Below are 22,300 nucleotides of genomic sequence, written 5' to 3'. Positions count from 1 at the left end.
ATACATACTTATACATATACAGTGCATGACAGTGGCAACGGCGACGGCAAAACCCAGCTGAGACTGTCCATATAATTGCTATCGCAATAAAAAAATTGCAGTGTGTCCTAAATTGAGAACTAAAATAAACTAGCCAAAATACTGTTTGCTTCTACATTTTTCCAAAGGGCGAGACAAAACAGCTTCCCCTGACCTCTCATGTGTAATCCCAAACGACGTTTTCCAATTATTTTACTTTCTATACGATGATGAAAATAAATCCAACTTTAATCCAAGCTCAACACAGTTAACTTATACAAACTATAATACACTGAGGAAGTAATACTCAGCATGTCAGGGTTAAGTAGAGAGAAAAAAATGATAGCAAGAGTGCTTTTGAACAGTAAAGTTGATTTTTATTAATTGAGAGCGAGATAAGCAGAACTGACTCGAATGACTTGATGATCATGCATATTAGAAAAGTTTAAAAGGCATGGACACTTCAGACATGATCATACAAGAAAGCATCTAAGATTAAGTGATATCAATTTAACTAAAAGTAGATACACTATTATTCATGCTTGCAGAAAAGGATATGAGCAGTACCAGAGTAAATCAGAAAGAGGTTCTTCAATAAAATGATGAACCTATCTATTCGATAAATCATAGCCTTACATTACATACTACACATTCTTACACAGGTGTAGTACGAGAAAACTTAACTTGCTGCAAAAAGAAAAAAAAAATATATATATATGTATATTTATTTAACGACACTCAAACCTCGATATAACGAACACGGATATAACGAATTATCGGTTATAACGAAGTAAATGAGGAATAGTCTTGTCAGAAATACAGTGTTATGAATAAACGTTTATAACGAATTTTCAGATATCACGAAGTTATTTTCGTGGCATATGTGACTTTGTTATAATGAGGTTTGAGTGTATATCACTGCCAGCTTAATTCCTAGCTGTTCCGTATATTGTTTCAGAAATCCCAGTACCCTACAGCAAAACTGAAAGTGTCCTTATCTAGTGTCAGCAACTGAAACTTCACATTGCTATACACTGACCAGGAATGTGGAGATTTCCAAAGCAATATCCAGCTGTGGCTGCAATCTCATGTGCTCCACGGCCAGCAGCATGAACATCACGAATTCGTCCACCAGTTCCTGTAGTGGCTCCACTGAACGGTGCAACACCTGGAAGAAAGTACAGTTGCCTAGCATGACAAAATATGTTTTGAACTTACAGGATTCAAGCATTGCTGGCTCGACTAAAACTAAATTTTGGCACTCCTATGTTCTTTGTCCAAATTCTGATCTGTCTTGAGAATGGGTACACTTTTTTTTTTTTTTTTAAAAGGCAGAAGTTCGGGGGAAGATGAAAGCTTGAAGAGATGAAAAATTCGTGAACACGGGTGTCGCTGGAGCCGACATTGCAACAAGCAGACTTTTCTTCAGTTGCAGCCTTGAAGAAGCCAAGTGTGCTTGTCAACTCCAGCAACACCCCATGTTCACAAATTTTTCATCTCTACATTCTTTTTTGCACAACTGTGTTTCACATTCCCCAAATACCTTTAAGATTTTATAGTAAGATTGATTCACAAGCTTATATACTACATAAAACAAAAGAAAGGTGGTAGAAACTATTTTAAGGAACTAATTAAACACCAGTGCTTTTTCCTCGTTCATGACATATCAGAGGTTTTAGCAGATACCCCCCACCGGCACTTCATAGATGGCACCTAGATCACACATTGCTTAGGGGTTAAAACTAGGGGTGTGCGAATATTCGAAATTTCGAATATTTTTCGAATAGTGTTTGCTATTCGATTCGATTCGCACTGAAATTTTACTATTCGAACTATTCGAACTTCCCAAAAACAAATGCAGTCAATGTCCGGTTGAAAGTGGCCCCTTCAGAGTTTCAATATGCTTCACCTCATTACACTCCCGTGTTGAGGCAAAGCTGTCTTTCAAGCTCCGTTATGGTCGAACTTAGCCAAGAGACAAAGCCCGGTTGAAAGTGGTCCCTAGATTTTTAATATGCTTCACCTCATCATACCCCCGTATTGCGGCAAAGCTGCCTTTCAAGCTCCGTTACGGTCGAACTTAGGCAAGAGAGAACGTCTGATTGGAAGTGGTCCCTAGATTTTCAATATGCTTCACCTCCTCACACCCCCGTATTGCGGCAAAGCTGCCTTTCAAGGGCCGTTACGGTCGAAAGCCAAGAGACAGTCAACGTCCGTTTAGAAGTGGTCCCTAGATTTTCAACATGCTTCACCTCATCACACCCCCGTATTGCGGCAAAGCTGCCTTTCAAGCTCCGCTACGGTCGCAAATGTATTAACTCAAGAAAGCACTGGTTCCAATATGGAGATGAAAGATGTGGCAGAGTTGGGGGCTCAATTAATGCTGTTTTGGACCTGAAATTTGGGCAGGAAGTCGAAAAAATCGGACGCCGAAGCTTTTTAGCATCCAAAATTTCAGACGTTCTTATATATCGACGTCTACGAGGCAGATTTGGAACTCCGGACTTCGAGGGAGCACACCCTTGTCCGCCACATCAGTTGGGCTTCCACAGAAGTTGAAAGAGGAGGAGAGGCTGAGGAAATGGCATCTCTGCCTATCACGCGTAAAGTGTTGTCGGCAACACTTTGGCTGCACCAAATCATGTACATAAATACAATTCGGCCTCTACACTGCCTCATTCTTGATAAGAAAGACAACTATGAAATATGACCCCACCAGCGCTTCATCAACCTAGCGAAAAGAAACACTTTTATGTTGCTATCTCACAAGAACATACTTAGGGATTCTCTGCAACTTTTTCTGTAATTTCACTTCGAACTATTCGAAAAATGTTTGAGAAATATTCGAAAATTATTCGAAAATATTCGATTCGATTCGCACTCAATCTTTATTATTCGAATTCGCTTCGCACCCAAAATTTTGCTATTCGCACAGCTCTAGTTAAAACTTTAGTTTGTAAGTAATTAATGAGCGACTGGTTTTATGATCGAACCACTCACAGATGAAGATTTGCTCCACAGTGTATAAACACGCTACTAATGAATTTTGCTCAGAATAAAAATACATTTGGCCTGCTGAGAGTGACATGTGTTAAAGCAGAAAACAGTGAAGATTATGTATTTTTCACCTCACCTACAAAGTTTGTAAAATGGTAACCACATACTATATACTTATGTATGGTCATGGTAATAACTGTTGCCACTGACAAAAGAACAGTTAACTTTTGGAGTTGATAGCAGACGTCATTCATCACCACTTCATCATATTCATCGCTACTTATAATTAATCAAAGAAACCACTTCATTAATCCAGCACAACTCTGGGGTTTCTATCCATACTTGAATTATGTGAAAGAAAAGGTGACAGAAACTAGATATGTTTTAATGAGATATCATCCAACAAGCCTACGTGTTAAAATTAAGATGCCATCAATGCTGCAACACTAGCAAACCACCTGATATAAAACTATTTTGTACATTTCTGGTATGTACAGAAATTGAAATACTTAAAATGATACAAGGATGCTTACCTGTAGGAAAGTTGTGTGTTTCTGCAGTGAATATGATGTGACGCTGTGCATTGCAAACCTTGAATGCGCTCCCTGTTGTTGTGTCTTTAGGCTGCAGTGCCCTGACTTGATAGCCTCGAATGGCACTGCACAAAGCACAGAACCACACGTTATTCCTCGGACATTGCTGAAGCAGTATGCTGATAACCTCAGTACAGTTCTTAAAAGACTGATTTGAATATGAAGTAGATTTCCACGTCAATGCTACTTAAAATAAAAGTCAATTTTCAGGTTTCATTTTGACCTCCCGATGTTCTTTAATTAGGATGCACCTAATTCCAAGTGTATGAGCATTTTCGCATACCGCTCCCTTTGAGATTTGGTCGCTGCAGCTGGGAATTGAACCTGTGACCTCATGAACAGTGTCGGAACAACAGAACCACTGAGATGCCTGTGGCATTTAACACTCATTATTGCAGATGGCTTGCTCAGGAGCCAAAACATCTGCTATGAAGGAACCCTAGTACTGCGTTTGAGAAGTTGGCCAATACATTACCTGCTGTTGTCTGAGAACTTGATGACATTGTTGTCGTTGCTGGTGTTCTGAGTTGCCGTAATGAGGGAGAACAGTGAGTGTGGCACCTCCTTCCCATCCACCACCAGTCGGCCCTTGAAGAACCAATGCCGGCTGTGCTCACTGCACGTGTTAATTGGAAAAGCACTTTCACTAACACGTGTTGGTCTCAGTATCGCTCATGAAGGAGTAATGCACATTTCGCACAATGAAAACGTAGCACTATACTCAGACAGCACAAGGTACCTGTTGTCTGTGCTGCACTAATTTATTTCATCATTGCCAAGCCACTGTATGGGAACTCTTTATAGGACAGTTCAGTTTGCATCGACTATTTAAATTAAAACGCCATCTTCACCCTTTCTGAATGCAGCCCAAATGTATAAAAGAAAGATTGTCAGCATAATGACAGCCATTACAAAAGTGGTTGCGATCAAGTAATTCTGGGCAGCAAACAAGTGCTGGCAATTGTTCTCTATACCCTTTTTCCTAAGAAAGAATAAAATGACTTTATGAACTAAGTCATACACATGTCATACCTGTTGGACTGGGCTAGGTCGAAGCACTCAACAGTGGTTGGGTTCCTCTTGAGCTTGTTCTTGAACAGATCCGTGTAGAAATCCAAGTCCCAGTTATCAAATGAGAGGCCTTGCAACAAAAGTTTACATTTATTAGTTGAGATTAATTATTCACCATTACGTACTTCTTGAGCGATGTCTGTACAATTAGCCAAGAGAACCGATTTGGAAAAGCAAACGGCTTCTACTTGAATGTGGCCATATACACTTGTCAAAACAGCTGAACCTTTGTAGACGAAAACAACAAAGCGTGTATTTTACCTAGTTCAGTGCTAACTCGTTCCAGGGCTTCCCTTCCATGCTGCAGTATGTCTACCTCTTCCCAGGAGTGAGTACTGGCAGGAAGCTCGAATGTTGTCACGGGCGTCAGGTACCGGGTCTCTGTCATGCGATCATGCAGCACATCCACGACCTGGTTGCAGAAGAATGATGTGATTACGTGTATTCTGCAACTTTTTTAGTCATCAAAGTGCTGGCATTATCCATTGAAAGTTCTACTAGAGTACGTCTTCATATATGGGGTACAGCGAAACTGATAGGAAGTGTTAACCTGGCATATTTCTTTTCTCTTGCCTATATTATGGCACTTTATATGAAATGGAGCATTGACACGAACCAGCCCAAGTTCTACCTATAACGTAGAAACCTTTGGGCTCCATTCCTTTTATGAGAAGCAAGTCATAATGAAAGAAGAGCACACTAGCACTACTTTATGTGCATCACAGAAAAGAAAATGGTTTTGCTCAGGGCAAAAGACAGCGCTCAAACAATGTATTATCTGCTAAATTGTTATGTTATCTGCTGTGCGCAGCATAGATAACGCACATAAAAAGAGTGTAGGGCTACTAAAGATAAGAAGATGCTCAAGAAGATATGTGAATTCAGCCACTTGTAGGCAGGGGTACATCTACCAATGCACTTAGTGTGTCTGCATAAACATGTCCAATGAAATTATCTTCAAAGAAGGCTTCAAACGTGCACAGATCTTAATTTACCGGTATATCATGACAAAGAGCTGATCTGACAGTGTCTTATGGCACAATGCCTCACTATCACAGACATACTAAAATTTAGTTTTTTGTTACGCTCAGAGAAAAATATGTGTGCAGATGGTGTTGCTCCCTTTCCTCGAAACTTTTGGCCAAGCATGCCACAGTAATCCTTCTGCTGAAGAATGGTGCTAGTGTGAACCACTTCAGATTTTCATAGTACTACAGGTTGGAATTTTTTATTAAGGGGTGTCACAAACATACCTTGTCCTCATCCTTTTTGAAAGCACGTAACCATCCTTAACTTTATCAGATAGCGTGTGGAACGCTCTATGCGATCGATGCAGTCAAGCCCAATTGTTTGGCAGATGGCAACAGACTGTGTTGATGAAGGTGTAGAGAAGTTAAGCCTGGAAGAAAGACAAGCAACAGTGGTGAAAACCAGCAGATGATGAAGCCAAGGAAGGGGATGTTAAGTGTACTGCTTTAAGTGTATTTTAGTAACTGTGATAATGTTGCAGGGAGTGGTGGTAGAAACATTTATTGCCAGTGTGTGAACATGGGGGCCGAGCCCCTTACATGGCACGTGGGTGCTCCCTCACTGTGAGGAGGCACCCTTAGAAAGCGAAGGAAAGCCCCTGAAGTGCAATCCTCTTCATCGCGCAGGAGATGATCCGGCGCTGATCGAAAGCAGAAGTGCTGGTCATGATGGACTCCCAGAAAGACACCGCCACAGCCGGTGATGGGGGATGAGGGAAGGTGGGGCATGTGAGGAGGATGTGTAGGAAATCTCCTGGTTTGCCGCAAAGTTTGCATGAGGAGAAGAATTGGTCTGGGCATCGGGCGTTTAGTAATATGGGGTATGGAGCAGTTTGAGTTTGTAAGTGTTGCCAATGTGCGGCCTGTGCAATGGTATAGGGATGGGGCTGGGGGGTGTATACTCTTCGTTGGTCCTGATAATACGAGAGAATATCTTGAAAGGAGAGCAGGCGCTCCTCGGCCTGTGGAGGGGGCTCCATTTCTCCTGCCCGGAATGCGAGACCTCGGGCTAGGGAATGAGCCTGCTCGTTGCCAGGGAGGCCGGCATGTGCTGGCGTCCAGACGAGTGTTGTGGAACGCTGGGGCTGCCAGAAGCGTAGTAGGCGAGCAGCGGTGCGGGAAATGAAGCCATTGGCATAGTTCAGAATAGCAGATTTTGAGTCGCTTATGATTGTGGAGGCAGATGTAGAGACAAATGCAAGCGCGAGGGCTGCCTCTTCTGCCTCTGTGGAGGAATTGGTGATGATTGAGCACGACGTTAGAAGTTTTGCCTGACTGTCAGCTACCGCCAGGGCCATACGGGATCTTTACGCGCATTCCGCTGCGTCCACGTAGACCACGTCATGGTCCTCGCTATACTGTTTCTCGAGGGCCCGAGCCCTTGCCTTTCTGCGTTTCTCGTCTCGCACAGGGTGCATATTCTTCGGGATGGGGGGTACATTGAGGTGAGAGTGGAGGTTAGAAGAAAGAGGGACCCGCTCGGGTGAGTGTGTAATTGGGGTTAAGTTTAATTGGGACAACAGAGTGCGCCCAGCTACTGAATTAGACAGACGAGATCTTTGTGCCGTAAAGGTGGCTTCCGCGAGTTCCTCAAATGTGTTATGTACGCCTAGTTTGAGGAGTCGGGCATTGGATGTGCTGGGTTGAAGTCGTAGAGCCGTTTTCGTGCAACTTCGTATTAGCGCATTACCGGTCTCTCTCCTTCTGTCGGAGGGGTAGGTAAGTAAGGGCATATGTGGTGTGGCTTATGATGTAAGCCTGGGTGAGGCGAAGCGTGTTTCGCTCGTGTAGGCCAGCCCGACGGTTCGCGATGCGGCGAATCAGTCGAGTGGTCTTCTGAGCGTGTGTTTGGAGAGTCCTTATGACTTCTCCGTGTGCGCCATGCGAGTAGAGAACTAGCCCTAGCACACGAATTTTAGAGACTAGTGGGATGGGATGGTCACCTAGTGTGAGAGAGATGGGGGGAATGACTGAATTACATTGCTTCGGGCGGTAGAGAAAGAGCTCTGATTTGGAAGGGGAACAGGTAAGGCCATGCTCCCGTACATATGTGTCAATGGTGGTCAGTGCCAGTTGTAGGTTTTCTTCGATTTCGGCGTCACTGCCGTGGTTTGCCCAGACAGTGATATCGTCGGCGTAGAAGCTGAAATGGATGTCGGCGATCTCAGCCAGCCGTTGGGGCAGATGAAGAAGTGCAATGTTAAAAAGCAGAGGAGAAACTGGGGTGTACCTCGTGCACCAAGCGTGATGCCTGGAAGGCTGTGGTCGCCAAAGGTAAGTGTGGCTGTGCGGTGGCTGAGGAAGTCTCGGACGTAGTTGTAAGTCTTTGCACTGACTCCCAGAGTTACAAGGTTCTGTAGGATAGTTGAGTGTATAACATTGTCAAATGCCTTAGTGAGGTCTACACCTAAGATAGCTCTGGTGTCACAGGTTTTAGAGTCGAGAATATGATGCAGGTCTGGTCTCTGCCGGCAGCAAGTTGTCTTTTCGTCCACTTTACTTTCTTCACATCTATATCACAATTACTAAAATACACTTAAAACAGTACAATGAATGTCCCCTACACCTTAATTGGCTTTATTATCGGCTGGTTTTCATTAAGGTTGTGTCAAACAAAGAAACAAGCCCTCAAAATTCCCTTTCGTTCAAGCAACAGTGGTAGTAATTTTTCTTTTATCTGCATGGGTTGCTACCCTGGCACATTATAGTTATGTAAACGTGCAGTTCTTTACAAAGAAACATGAGCAGCCTAATTGTGGTTCATTTATTGAAGAAAACATGCAGAAAAAACAAGGACAAGAGGAAATTACGTTATGTCCTCGTTTTGTGTGCGCTGTTTTCTTCAAGAAATTAATATGCACCAACTTATCCAACTAGCCCTATGGGTTGGGTTCAAGCTAAAAAGGTTACAGGAGTATGAAAAAAGAAAGAGTGAAGGAATGACACAGTAAAGTGTGTCCCTACTTTGTGCTGTTTATTAAAAAAAAAGCTTGGTGCCAATTCTATATTTAGTACATGACATCAGTAATGTGCTAAACTGTGCTGGTTGGTGCATGCTTAAGGGAAGTGAATGGTGCTGTGTCTCATCTACACTATACGTCCCATATCTTTTGTGCTGTCCTATTTCCTTCAACATCATGTCATGTTTACTTCTAAAGAAAAACGAGGATGATGAGGAATGTGCGATTGTGTTCCTTTAGCCATTTTCATTCTGCTTTCGTGGGACATATTACGCTGCCTTTTACACAGTCACATAGCAACCATTCAAAGTCAGCATAATTCCAAACATACTCCAACCAATTTATCTCACCTTGGACCAATTTCCACAAGCAGGCTTGCTGGTGTTTTTTCTTGCACGCTTGTTTGCTGGTCAAGGTGAATCTTAAATCCAGGTGTTAGAAGCCAAATCAGGCGTTTCAGTTGCTCTTGATCAAGTGCTTGCTGACCTTGCAGTTGAACGTAGTAGCAGTATTCAGTCAGCAGTTCTTTGGCAGCATCTTGACCAAGGGCTCCATTGATGGCAGAGAGCTTGCCCTTCAGAGCACTGTCCGAAAGGGCAGGCGACTGGTAGAAGCGAAGGATAGCCATGGTTTCTGTCAGAGAAGTGCAGTTTTTAGACCCTAAAGTGCTTTGTGCAAAATATATATTTTTTTTCTTTATAGGCTCTTGTGGTGTTCTGCTAAAAGCTACGAGTCTACAATGACTCAGGGAGGGGAAATTGTTACCATTTTTAACATGTACCCCCTCATTTATGTCCCATGACATGTCACATGACTGTGACAACTGCATGGAAAGTCGTAACAAAAGTGGGGTAATCAGACCCCATTCTTCATAAATTCATGTGCCTCCTTCCAATAATCAGATTTTGGAGAATACTCAAAACTACGTGAAGAAACGATTGGACAAAAGAGAGTGTCAGGATTTAGTTTTGGGAAAAAGGGTAGTTCAAAGTGTGCATGGCCCTATGTACAACTGCTTTACGATACACACTATAAACGACAAGATTAAATTTCAAAGGCATGCTGTAAACATCCGTGTACAGCAGCCATGATAAAAAGCTACCAGCCAGCAAACAATACACCACAAGCAGGCGTTTCCTAAACCTCACAATTATACTTATCAAGTTTTATTTCAACTTAACCTTTTAAAAGTCATGTGTAGCACTAATGCTTACAGACCTTGCAGACTTACACAAAGGCTGCACCCCCAACATGGCCCCCGCCTGCCCAAAATACGGAAAAAAATTTCCACTGGAAAGCAATCGCAATTGGTGTACCAGTACTGCACGTCGGAAGATTTCCGCGTGCTGTGCGCTTCTGCATGCTACTACATTTAAAGTAATGGGAATTCCCAGCACCATGTATGACAATGAAAATGACATGGTCCACACACATGCTTGCGAAGTGCAAGCAGTGAGAACGAAGATGAAGTGTGCATTGTGCACAAATCAATGCATAAAGCCATTATGAAAAGACAACATTCACTATTATTGTGGTGGGTGGGCACTGAGGATTATGGCTGATTACATACTCCTAGTAGAGGAAAAAATAATACCAAGAAGGTTGGTCTCGTGCAAGTACCGCACCTCATCAAGTTTGTGAACAATAACTGCAGCCATTACACGAGTCTATCCAGTACTTCGTAACCAACTTGTAGTTCACAATATAATGCCATTCAGTACACATTTAAAGGGGCTATAACAGCTACGGCTTTCTCCAGAAATTTTTTAGGGGTGAACATTTTGAGAGAAGGAGGAAGGGGGTGAGATATTAAAGGGCCCCTCACCAGGCCACATAGCAAATTTTAGTTAGACGCTGGAAGTTGTTGTGTGCCGAATGAAGAGCAGTATGCCGCAAGAATTTTTCAGATGGGTTCATTGCGAGCTGAGAAAAACAATAATTTGTAGCGGCGCGAAACCATGATGGGTGGAGGCGAGTTTCAAACCCTTGCCACTCGCCCCGTGTAGCCTTGGCAAGCCAAATCTCTTCCCTGCCCTCTTCACTTGACACATACGCATGAACACGTCATGCGCATGCATGGTCACGTGCGCATGACGTGCCCGAGCCAGCCCGAGCACGCGAGCGGCATTGCACGGCCGCTACCTTTTTTTTTATGTAGCGGTCATGGGCGTTTTGTTGGCGTTCTCTGTGGTGTACTGCCTGTTTCTGCGGGACGGGCATGAAAGTTGAGACATTTGTACGGGCACGAGAGTGGTGCGGTATCATGAGCCAGTGCCGCATTAACGTTTACTTGGACGCGGTAGAATAAACGAGCATAATGAGTGCTCGAACGCGCCAAAACATTACTTTCGTTTCCAGGGCTGGCGTCTGCTCGATGCGCTAACCGCGGGGACACGAACGCATGGGAAATGGAGGCAGATTAGCCCCGCATCTCGCTGCAATTCACGAAAAAGAAATGAAAAAGACGCACACATTCCCTTTGTGTGTCTAATTATTTCTCTCAAGTTTTATTAATCTATTCAAGCAAAAGATTACACAAACTACACATGTCGTGTCAAATAATTATCGCAGTGTCACGTGCTACTGTTGGCGACGAGAGCACAGTCGTATACGTAGAGGAGCGACGTCACAGCACTACCATCTACGTAGGGCCATTTTCTCGTGTACGTCATCCCCTCATTCTCTAAAGCGCGCGCTCGCGAGAGGAAGGGCAAGCAGCGTTCACCTTGAAATTTGACCCATTTCCGCGGCGTGTAGTGTTGCAAATTTTGGCAGACGTGATCGTGAATGCCCAGTGTATGCATTGCGCTCGTTAGCTCAAAATTGTCAAACCTGGTGAGGGGCCCTTTAAGTTTAACAACTTACATTTCATTTTTAGTGGCGCATTCACATTAAAATGAAGGCAAGTGCGCTCGTGCTCCAAAGTGGCACCGAGGTGCATATCCTTGAAACCTGTTCAGACTCCTTTTTACGTAACGCACGGTTCGCTGACATTGCGTGCGCATAGTTGCTTATTGGTTACTCAGGAGTCACTTCAAAGGGGTCTATCAGAGCAGTGGGCAGTCTATCGGAAGCGGAGGGCGGAATTTCCACTGCCACCCGCCGTAGAGAGAACTCTGGGCTATATTCACACTAATTTTGGACAATTAAAGGGTATGAAATGGTCTACACCTGCAAAGTACCATTTGAAGTTATGGATCATCTATATGGCAATGAGAAGCATTATAAAGTCTAAGCTTGGTGCATGAAGAGTGCTGCCTTAAACCAGACATGTTACCTTGGCTGTGTTGCCAACTGCTTCACTTGTGATGCAGCATCAAGGCATGTCCATTACAACTGGATATGCCTTGACACAACAATGACAAAACAGCATGTTTTAAGCTTGTTTCAGAGCCTTGATGCTTCAGCATGCTTTGCCAACAGCAGAAACACACAATTAGAAGCAAAAGTTGTAACAAAAAGGATTTATTTGCTAACAAGGCACCTTGGAGCATCTTAGTGAAAAATGATCAGCAGCATATATTATAAAGAATATGTATATTTATCTTAGCCAACAGTGAGCACAATGAGTGGTGCCATTTACAAATGCTCGTACAAAAGGTCAACCATGATTTTTGCAACATGGCTTTTGCTGGCACGAATAGTCAGACGGAACATGCGAGCTTCGACATTAGGCTCCAGCCGCATAAGGCACCCGACCTGTTGGCCACGCGTACACACAATACCAGCACAGACGTAGTTGTTGGGGTTTGGGTCGATTGCCTCGAGCAGCTGCATACCAAAGCCTTCCAACTTTGTTCTGATGGCAGCAGCTTCCATGGGAAACCGTGCCCGAAAAACTTTTTGTTCCTCTTGTTGTGGCCCTGTAAGGTTTTTCCAGCGAGCAAAAAAGCTTTCAGCATTCATAGCCGTTGGCTCGAAAAATTTGTTCAGAAAGACGGGAAGCTTAATGGACACAGACTGAGCACTACCAACATAAAGAAAATGAACCAACAGTTCTGGAGGTTCTTGGAATTCTTGAAGGCACTCTACACTGACAATCTGTTGAATTTGGGAGCCAGCATCGATCACTTTCTCTACTGGCTTGGCCTGCACAAAAAGCTTGGTCGCCTGATCACCCCGGCAGGACACAGTAGCTGTGACACCCTGCAGCTGAAATGTGCTCTTGTTGCCATAGAAGAGGCTCAGACGGCCGAGGTTCTGCTTGAACTCTGCTCTCACACCAACTTGAATGACTTCATTCTCAAATAGGACACCCGTGTTGCGTATCACCATTTTTCGAAGACCGTCCTCAGCACTAACAGGTGCAGCAACAGGCAGTGCTTCTTCCTCAGAAGGTTGCATAGAAAGTCCCAAAAGGTCGGCCTCCACGCCTCCTCCATTGGTCACAGGCAACTTAGTACTGCTTTCTGCAGATCGTGGTGGTGTAGGTGGCGGAGCAGTTTCACTCGTAGCTTCTTTAAGACCAGGCTTTCTACGCTTTAGCATTGCAAGTATGGAAGACTCTCTCTCTGGAAAAGGTGGCATTTCTTCTAGCACAGTGGCAAGCACGTCAGGTGAAGCAATGCGACTCAGACCGAGGTATTCAACCGAGCGCTGTTGTAGCTCAGCATCAGCACAGCGAAGATTGTTGTCACTCCTCAGTACCTCTTGGATTTCGGCCTTTATTTCGGGGAAAAGGTTAATAAACTTGATGTAAGTGGTCAACAAGAGGGCACGTGTTGGAGCACTGCACAGGTGGTACTTGGAATGTAGCAGGCGGAACTGAATTGCTGGTGCAGAGCGCTGGTCTCCAGCAACAAGGTTGCCAAACTCTCCAAGCACGTAGCCAGCAACCTTCACCATATTTTCGTGGCAGGCTGGTGCCTGAAGTGCTTGAAAGCAGACTTTGGCTGCATAACCCTGGACATCGTCACGATTGGCTACAATCTGCACGACACGATACCAAACTTCCTCACTGACGTGATCACCAGCAACACGGATGAGATTGAGCACTACATCGACATACCATGCGTAGTCTGATGCATACTTCTCGGCCAGGATAGCTACCTTAAGCACCATCTCCTCACGAATGGCATAGTCGGCGGTCTCGAGGTAGTTCAACATCTCGCCTACGATGAGCTGAGCATTGGTGCGATCGCACATGGCATAAAGCAGATCCACCGCCTTCTGCCGGACGCTGACGTCACGCTCCATCTTCAAGGCAGCTACCACGGTCTCCTGGTGTTTCTTCACAGCTTCGTGCGACGAATCTGAGGTGGCCAGAAGACAGAGCCCTTCCAGAGCCATGTAACGCAAGTTTGTCTCTCGGTGCTGCAGGAAATGACCGAGCTGGCTGCAGGCGCGAATGAGGAGGTGTGGCTCGGGCAGCGCTCCAAGCCGGTCCATGTGCAGAATGAGCGAGATGGCTTCGAACAGCACAGCATGGCGAGCGTTCGAGTGTTGCACTTTCTTCGATTTCGCCGGTTCCTGGGCTTTGTTGAGCAGGGACTCGAGGCACTCGTTGAGCCTACCACGTACGCTAGGCTCCTCGGGAGGCGGGTAGTTCTGTAGAAGTCGCAGCAGTTTCATGCACAGCCAGGGAGCCGGTACGAAGTAGTAGGTGTAGTCCTGCAGGTCCGTGTAGGAGGCGTTCACGATGCGACTCAGCCGCGATACGGCAAGCGGTATGCATCCTTTGTACTCCTCCGGGTTTTTCTTGACCAGCGCGTCGATAAGGCTGACAGAGGCCGTGACGACACCCAGGTGTTGGTCGTTGAGTAGGTGGATAATGCGCGAAGTCCACTCGCCCCCTGGCACGACGTCAGGCAGGGTGCGGAGAAGGCGTAGGAGGCATAGCGCGGCGCTCTGCTTCACCTGGTCCATGGTGTCGGGAGAGACCAAGAGTTTGGGAATGTCGCGGCCGAACGCTTCGGCCATCTCCAGGTTGCCCATGTTGGCGACGCATTGAAGTGCGAGGTTGGCGTGAACGGGGTTGCGAGAAGCCAAATCGTTCTTGATAGACTGCACGATAAGGCGCATGAGTTCGTCTTTGGCATTCATAAGCACCAGTATGAAGAGGTACCCGATCTGCTTTTCAGAGTATTTGTTCGAACTGAGCAGGTTCACCGCTTCCATGTGACCGAAATCTATGTCGTGCCCTAGAAGGAAGATGAACAGCAACTTGCAGATATACTTCTTCTTTTGGTAACCGTCCAGCGTCTTGTCGCCCTTGAACTTTGACCGAATATTGGCCAATTCTTTGTTGATTCGCTTGGTTTCGGCCTCCTTGCTCTTGCAGTTGCGGATGTCGGAAATAAACACGGCTAGGCCCCGCATGCCGTCCCCTTTAGCCGGCGGCATCGTGAGTTCTTACGGACGGCTTTCTCGATGCCAAACAGACCGTTGACGACGCAGCTGCCCGCGATGAGCCCTCCCGTCAGCTCAGCACGACTTGATGACACCGAAATACGACTCGCCGCAAAGCATACCCCAGGAGTACCGCTGCATGAAGCCGCGAGCAATCACACACACCCCTCAAACCGCCCCTCTTTCTGCCATCCTCGGGAGGAATGCAGTCACGTGCCTGACGCGACCCATGGCCGCCCAATGGGGTCGCTGCCACTCCGGGTATTAAATGATTAAATGTAGGCGGGCTAATTTATGGTTCACGGCGCTGCGAAACGAAAATTGCGCTCAATTGTTTCGCTGTTGTTTGTTTGCAATGCACTTCCAACGTAGCATAGCGTGACGTGTTCCGTCTGGTTCGGGCACTGTTTTCTTCTTTTTCCTACCGGGAACTATTTGATTACGCGACAGATAAGATACAGCGGCAAATAAAGATATCGCATTTCGAACCTCCTGAAGGGACAGCTGCAAGATCTCAATTAGCACGCCTAGGCAATGCGCTGACAAAACGAAAAATAAAGAAATAAACCGAGCGTTTCATAACGTGCCTCACCTACCTTCACGCGGTCTTGCAGCGGCACAAGTCGGATAGTTATGCCAACCTGTTGCTGCTTACGTAAAAGTGCGCTCACCTACCTTCGGGCCGTATTCCTTGGGGGTCGGAGGACACGTCTCAACTGGCTTAGCTTCTTCGTAGGACGAGACGGAAGGTTTCACCCGGCCTTGATTTGACCGCCGCCGGCTACGCAGATAGTGTCTGCGTCTGGTCGTCCGAACCTCCTCACCACTTGAACGATAACGTTTTCCTTCGGGCGCTCCCCGCTCAAGCCGTCCTAGCCTTGCACTTGCACACACGATTGCCGGCCAGACAGCGAAATCACGCCATTCTTGATCTTATCAGACAACAGCTTACATGAAAGATGCAGCGCCGCTTTAAGCAGCCTGGAAAACTGAAAGCAACCGCCCGAAATCGGGAAATGCTTTTCTAGCTGCTACATTTTAAGATGGCCAGCAGTACAGCGGGCGGTGCAGATTTTTGAGATACCACTGATGTTTTCAGTCTCACGCCCACACAGGGTGTGCTTTTATATACTGTCACAGAAGGTTTGGAAATCGGCCACCTGTGACTTTTTGGATAATGCAGTGGCAGATAGAAGGCAGCCTCTGCTCAAATGTTTTTCTCAAAAACCAAAGGTAGCTATCAAATGCGGCTTAAATGGTGAAAGTGTAAGTTTGGCTTGACTGAGACAATAAAAGTGCTTCGATGTTGTGTCAAGTAAGCGAAACAAGCCATAGACAAGCAGTACAGGTGAAACAATTAGTTTTACTTTGCCTTCAGTCAACAACTATAAACAAACCTGCAGACAAGCAGAGAATATACAGCAATGTACAACGCAAAGAGAAAGAATAATTAGTTTGGAGAACAAACAAAATGTACAGCAAAAAGCATGGCAGTCAAAAGTAATGGCGCCCTGCGCCGGTTCCTCTCGTTTAAGTTAGTGCACCCAGTACGACGAGCTAAACCCCCTAAAACTAAGTCCACGGGCAAAATACCACCAAACCGACCTCTCCTACAAGTCCATACACCAGTCTTAAGAAAACAGTGGCACACTGAGGCTACCATACAACTTGCCAAAAAAAAGTAAATGAAAGGCATGTACTTTCAAGAAGCAGGTTTTCCGTGAGCACTTGGGGGGGGGGGGGGGGATTAAAAGGGGAAGGTGGGTGGGTGAGGAATAGAAAAAAACATGCATATTCATTATCTCTAAGCACTCAAAAAGAAAGAAAGACAGTACGTTTACCAAAGGCCCCATCAATTGTTCTCAGTCGCTGAGGCACTTGCGCCACAGTTGTCAAAAGGGACAGCACCTTGCCCAAATCAAATAAATATAGGAGGTGTTCCCCCATGTCTGAGGGGGGGCAAAAGAACATGCAACTTCGGGGCATGATGCTTTACTCTATAAGGCAAGGCCACTTCCCCTGTACCCAGGCTACACGGTGACGCTTCCCGCCAACTAATTGCAGTGGCCTCAACACAAAGCTTGAGCAGTAATGGCACAAAAGACTTGCTGCCAGCTGGGACCTGTTGGACATGAACACTGTTCGGGGTCCATGATTTCTTGTACAGGGAGAAAAAAAAGTCATGGTAAAATGTCACCGAGTGAGAAATGGGTTCTGTACTGGCAAGAGCGCAACAGGCAGGCACATGACACACAGTCGTAGCACTGCACCACAACCAGCTCTTTAAGTCCGTAAGTCACTGCAACAGTTCTTCCGGAGACTGTTCCTCATGGAAAAAAAGAAAGGGAAGCAAAGACAAATGGGAGTTGAGGGAGAATCGTGGCAGAGGCACCACAATAAAATGTCTCGCTGCCACAACACGTTCTTCCCAGACAAAAAAAAAAAAGCTGGGGCAATGGGGGGGAGAGGGTCTTGGCAATCTCCTATGGTAGAGAGCCCTCGAGTGGCACACACGCAGAGTGGTACATGCGGCCAATTTCCTTTGGCACTTGTCTGGGACGTTGGGAGGTAACGCGCTGCGTTGCACGGCCCGTCACTTAGGCTCATCAAAGTCCAGAACGAGCAGCTTCGTCTCTTCAGTGCCGTTTCGCGAGCCCACCGCACACACCAGCTTGGTGGAGGAAGCACGAAGGCGCCACACGACGCCCCCCGATCCACCGGACTCCAGGGCCACAAGGTTGCGCAAGAATTCACCCGTCCGAAGGTCCCACAGTTTCACAGTGCCATCGTCCGATGAGGTGACCACAAACTTGGAGTTGAACTGAAGACATGTCACCGCACTTTGGTGCTTGTGGGCTCCTGAAAAGGCGGTTAGAAAAGTCAAACGTCAATTGCTGTCGGATCCTACATGTTCCCACATTGCATGTTATTTACTTGTGTTTCCATAAGAAATGCAACTGTATTACTGAACAAGGAAGGCAGCCTGTGTGTGTGTGCTTTGCAGGCCATCAGATTTCAGTGTGCTGAGGATGAACAGGCAAGACACATGAAGTGCATTTTTATCAACTCCAAACACAGAGGAATTGTGCTAGAAGCTTCTTAATACCTAACTTTTCACACGTGAACTATGATGCATAGGTATTTATTAAAGCTGTGTGAATAGTGAAATTTTGGGTGTGAAGCAAATTCAAATATTAAATCGAACTGAATATTTTTCAAATAATTCTCAAATATTTTTGTAATATACTCAGAAGCGAAATTATAGAAGAAAGGTTGCAGAGGATCCCTAAGCACATTCTTATGAATTAAGAACATGAAAGAGTTTCTTTTGGCTATGTTGTTGATGTGCTGGAGGGGTGCTGTGAAGTGGAGTTCCCTAGTTGCCTTATAAAGAATGAGGCAATGCAGAGGCCGAATTGTGCTTACGTTATTGTAAAACCAAAGTGGTGTCGGCAACATTTTACACGTGAAAGGAAAAGACGCTATTTCCTCAACTCCTCCTCCTCCTCCTTCGACTTCTCTGGAGGCCCAATGGATGTGGCGGACAAGGGTGTGCTCCCTTCGAGTCGAGAGTTCATCTGTAGCACAGATTCCCCTCTCCTACTCCACAACTGCAAGTGGATTCTGCGACAGTTGTCGGTGCCGGCGGCAGTTCTGGTGGGAGAGGTCAAGTGTTTTCCGCACACTGCATTTGCGGAAGCCAGACGAGCGCTTGCTTTCGCAAACCTGGCCAAGTAACGCTTTTATGTGAAAATGTAGCGAAAAACATGGCGAAAAAGAAAACAATTCATTTTGAACGGTAACCCGTAGACCTGGCAGCAGCACGCTGTACGCTGCATGAAAACAAAACTGTGCTGCTAGCTGTTGCATGGTGACGTATCGTGCAGTCCTGCCACAAGCCTGGATAACTACATACAGTTAAATCTGGATATAACGAAATGAACAAATTCCCCCAAAATTCGTTACAAACAGGTTTTCATTATATGCTGTTTCAGCAGGAAAATTCGGAAAGGACATGCACAAATTAAACATGAGGGGAACTGAAGGAAGAGCTCACACAAAACATTTATTTAGCGGCAGAAAACTAAGTTATTTTTTTCTATAGCTATAGAGGGATGGCAATACAGAATGCTCGTAGGACATAAATACAACGCTGCTCCGTCATCATTTAGCCATGGCTTCCGCGATTAGCTCCGACAACACGCCGTCGTGTTGCCGGAGCTAATCACTGAAAAGTTTGAACAGGCCGAAAATGGGCAAATATCCAGACCTTGATAAGAAGCCAGCTCTATGTAGACCGAGCTTGTCAATATAACGGCCCTTGAAATGGCACGTGATTGAGCATATGCAGAAGCAACCTTAAAGCCAGCAAAAGTAGATCACTGAAGGAAAGGAACTGCCAGCAGATTAAACTTTACTTTCTATGAAGGTGCACTTTGCTCGCCTTTTTTTTTTCTCTTCCGACTGTCAATATAGCGGCATGCCATAGTTAAAAAGGATCTTGTAACATTACACACAGACAAGTTTTTATTTAGAACTCTTGAAAACTGGGTGCGAGTTACATTCGATTAAGTACGGTAATATAAGCAGATGCTGCGCTTCGCAATTTTACATTGCACACTTTCTAGTCTGCACGCAATGATTGAGCTACCTTGTTTATAAAATAGTGTCAAGGTGTGATGACGGCCGTTAAACTTTCGCTAGGTCGAAGTTCGTGAGGAGAACTGGGTTTATGTGCATCATTTAAAAGCGCTGTGATTTGATTTGAAGCCAGTGAAACGGTTATATTTATTCTCCTGAAGTTAGAATATTTCGAATACAGTGCAGACCACTTGTACAGGGATGCAACAGCCGAAATAGGATTTGGAGCAATTTTTGGAGCAGCAAAATGTTGCTTTTGGAGCACAAAAATTCAAATTTGGAACAGGTTACAAAAAAAAAAACTGAACTTTTTAGCCCGAAATCCCAAATTTGGAGCAGTATAACAAAGAAGGCTTATTTTTAGGAAAGAAAACAAAAATATGTAAAAACCATTCAACATAAGCTAATTCGTGCACAGTGCACGTGAACACTGCTCTTTCAATATAAGCAGTGCGTTGAGCTAAAGCCCCTCCATCGCGTCTGCTGCCGGAAAACGCATGGAGGGGCTTTATGTGGAGCCACCCCACAGTGCGAACGACTAAGTCCACATTAGCATTTGCAGGACCAGTCAAATAATTCGACAGGCACTGGAAATGCTTATGTGGACCTGCGAACCTGGCAACCTGGAAATTTGGGAGATTCCTAAAGCAGGAGCAAGTGGGGGTAGCGAAAAAAGTGTAGAGGCCGAATTGTATTTATGTACATGATTTGGTGCAGCCAAAGTGTTGCCGACAACACTTTACGCGTGATAGGCAGAGATGCCATTTCCTCAGCCTCTCCTCCTCTTTCAACTTCTGTGGAAGCCCAACTGATGTGGCGGACAAGGGTGTGCTCCCTCGAAGTCCGGAGTTCCAAATCTGCCTCGTAGACGTCGATATATAAGAACGTCTGAAATTTTGGATGCTAAAAAGCTTCGGCGTCCGATTTTTTCGACTTCCTGCCCAAATTTCAGGTCCAAAACAGCATTAATTGAGCCCCCAACTCTGCCACATCTTTCATCTCCATATTGGAACCGGTGCTTTCTTGAGTTAATACATTTGCGATGAAAGGCAGCTTTGCCGCAATACGGGGGTGTGATGAGGTGAAGCATGTTGAAAATCTAGGGACCACTTTTAAACGGACGTTGACTGTCTCTTGGCTAAGTTCGACCGTAACGGCCCTTGAAAGGCAGCTTTGCCGCAATACGGGGGTGTGAGGAGGTGAAGCATATTGAAAATCTAGGGACCACTTCATATCAGACGTTGACTGTCTCTTGCCTAAGTTCGACCGTAACGCAGCTTGAAAGGCAGCTTTGCCGCAATACGGGGGTGTGATGAGGTGAAGCATATTGAAAATTTAGGGACCATTTCCAACCGGACTTGTCTCTTGGCTAAGTTCGACCGTAGCGGAGCTTGAAAGGCAGCTTTGCCGCAATACGAGAGTGTAATGAGGTGAAGCATATTGAGAATCTGAAAGGGTCACTTTCAACCGGACGTTGACTGCATTTGTCTTTGGGAAGTTGGAATAGTTCGAATGGTAAAATTTCAGTGCGAATCGAATCGAATAGCAAACACCATTCGAAAAATATTCGAAATTTCGAATATTCGCACACCCCTACTAATAGCCCCTTCTAAATCTCAACATGCTTTTCCGCAGGACACGAGTGTACTGCGGCAAAAGTGGCTTAACAAGCGGTCAGCAGACCTACTGTCCTTTTCTATTGCGATAGCAACTATATGGACACTATCGACGAATTTTTGCCGTCATCTCCCGTATAAAGTCCAAATGGATAACATATCCCTGGGCATAGTATGTTCTATAGTGGGTAAAAGCGTGCGAGTACGTGCGACGAACGCGGCTGAAGCAGATATCAAACGAGCCAGCCCATCTCCGTCACTCGGAGGGCACATGCGATAACACCACTCCGCTCGGGAAGCCTGCCATCGAAGCACAGAGGAAACGACCCGCCCGTCTTGAACGAGCATGAAAAGACGCGAGAGGGGGGCGGGGGGGGGGCTGTCGCTCGTGTAGCAACTTTGATTCTAAGGCCGCGGTCGCGATCGCTGGCGCACGCGCTATCTCGGCAGCCATCAGCGGGCAGCTCGTATATCCTGCTACGTGCTGCGCTCTCAATGTGAAGACACTGTGCAGAAAGAGCATCTTTCCCTGGAGCGGCCGTATTCTCTTACACCAACGTTTTGTAGAGTTACGCGAGATCGGATACAAAAGAGTTTGCTGCGAACCTCACTTCGTATAACATTACAATAATTGTTGCTATCGCATTCATTGCTTTGTCCTTGCGGTGAAACTGAGTTTTTTTTTCACGAGGGGTTAGGGTTAGGGTCTGCGCGTCTGTATTGGATGACGATGCCCACACTGCAGATGACCAACGCGGCCTCCATTTCTTGCTCAAATTTGCGCAACTGAGAAAACTTTAAGCTGGTCGGGCATTTTGGCGCAGCGTGGCGCAATTTTAACCAATTTCATGGTTTTGGCTCAACATGGCGCAATAATAAGAAATTGTATCAAATTGGCGCAATTGGTGCAGCTGTTGCATCCCTGCTTGTAACGTAACCACTTATAGTGCAGGACCGGTTACAATGCAGTCTTTTTCGACTGCCGTTTACCATCCCATAGAAGACCATGTACAGTCGAACCTCGATAT

At 45.7% G+C, this 22,300-nt stretch overlaps 3 protein-coding genes across 3 annotated transcripts in view; all 3 read right to left on the bottom strand.

Annotated features, from left to right (window-relative positions):
- Nucleotides 1–9,295, bottom strand: part of LOC119382676 (phosphoribosylformylglycinamidine synthase-like) — a 32,912-nt gene extending 23,617 nt beyond the window's left edge. Inside the window, exons 1-8 of the mRNA XM_049412810.1 lie at nt 9,154–9,295; nt 9,018–9,073; nt 7,938–8,061; nt 6,610–6,932; nt 4,941–5,091; nt 4,641–4,749; nt 4,084–4,224; nt 3,549–3,673 (exon numbers count right to left, since the gene is read on the bottom strand). Of these exons, the coding sequence (XP_049268767.1) occupies nt 3,549–3,673; nt 4,084–4,224; nt 4,641–4,749; nt 4,941–5,091; nt 6,610–6,932; nt 7,938–8,061; nt 9,018–9,073; nt 9,154–9,295 (1,171 nt within the window). The remainder of the gene's footprint in view (nt 1–3,548; nt 3,674–4,083; nt 4,225–4,640; nt 4,750–4,940; nt 5,092–6,609; nt 6,933–7,937; nt 8,062–9,017; nt 9,074–9,153) is intronic.
- A 2,821-nt stretch (nt 9,296–12,116) lies between these two features.
- On the bottom strand, nt 12,117–15,330 carry LOC119382673 (AP-2 complex subunit alpha). The gene has a single exon (XM_037650470.2). The coding sequence runs from the start codon at nt 15,007–15,009 to the stop codon at nt 12,247–12,249; it is 2,763 nt and encodes a 920-aa protein (XP_037506398.1). The 5' UTR covers nt 15,010–15,330; the 3' UTR covers nt 12,117–12,246.
- A 1,028-nt stretch (nt 15,331–16,358) lies between these two features.
- LOC119382674 (F-box/WD repeat-containing protein 7) overlaps nt 16,359–22,300 on the bottom strand; it is a 41,943-nt gene continuing 36,001 nt past the window's right edge. The window contains exon 11 of the mRNA XM_037650471.2: nt 16,359–17,874. Coding sequence (XP_037506399.1) covers nt 17,609–17,874 — 266 coding nt within the window. The 3' untranslated portion in view covers nt 16,359–17,608. The remainder of the gene's footprint in view (nt 17,875–22,300) is intronic.

The sequence above is a fragment of the Rhipicephalus sanguineus genome, chromosome 2 (assembly GCF_013339695.2).
Source record: "Rhipicephalus sanguineus isolate Rsan-2018 chromosome 2, BIME_Rsan_1.4, whole genome shotgun sequence".
Lineage (NCBI taxonomy): Eukaryota > Metazoa > Arthropoda > Arachnida > Ixodida > Ixodidae > Rhipicephalus > Rhipicephalus sanguineus.
This window is presented reverse-complemented; position numbering and strand designations above follow the sequence as displayed.

Coding starts and splice junctions, on each gene's coding strand:
- LOC119382673 (XM_037650470.2), bottom strand. CDS start 15,009: ATGCCGCCGGCTAAAGGGGACGGCATGCGGGGCCTAGCCGTGTTTATT.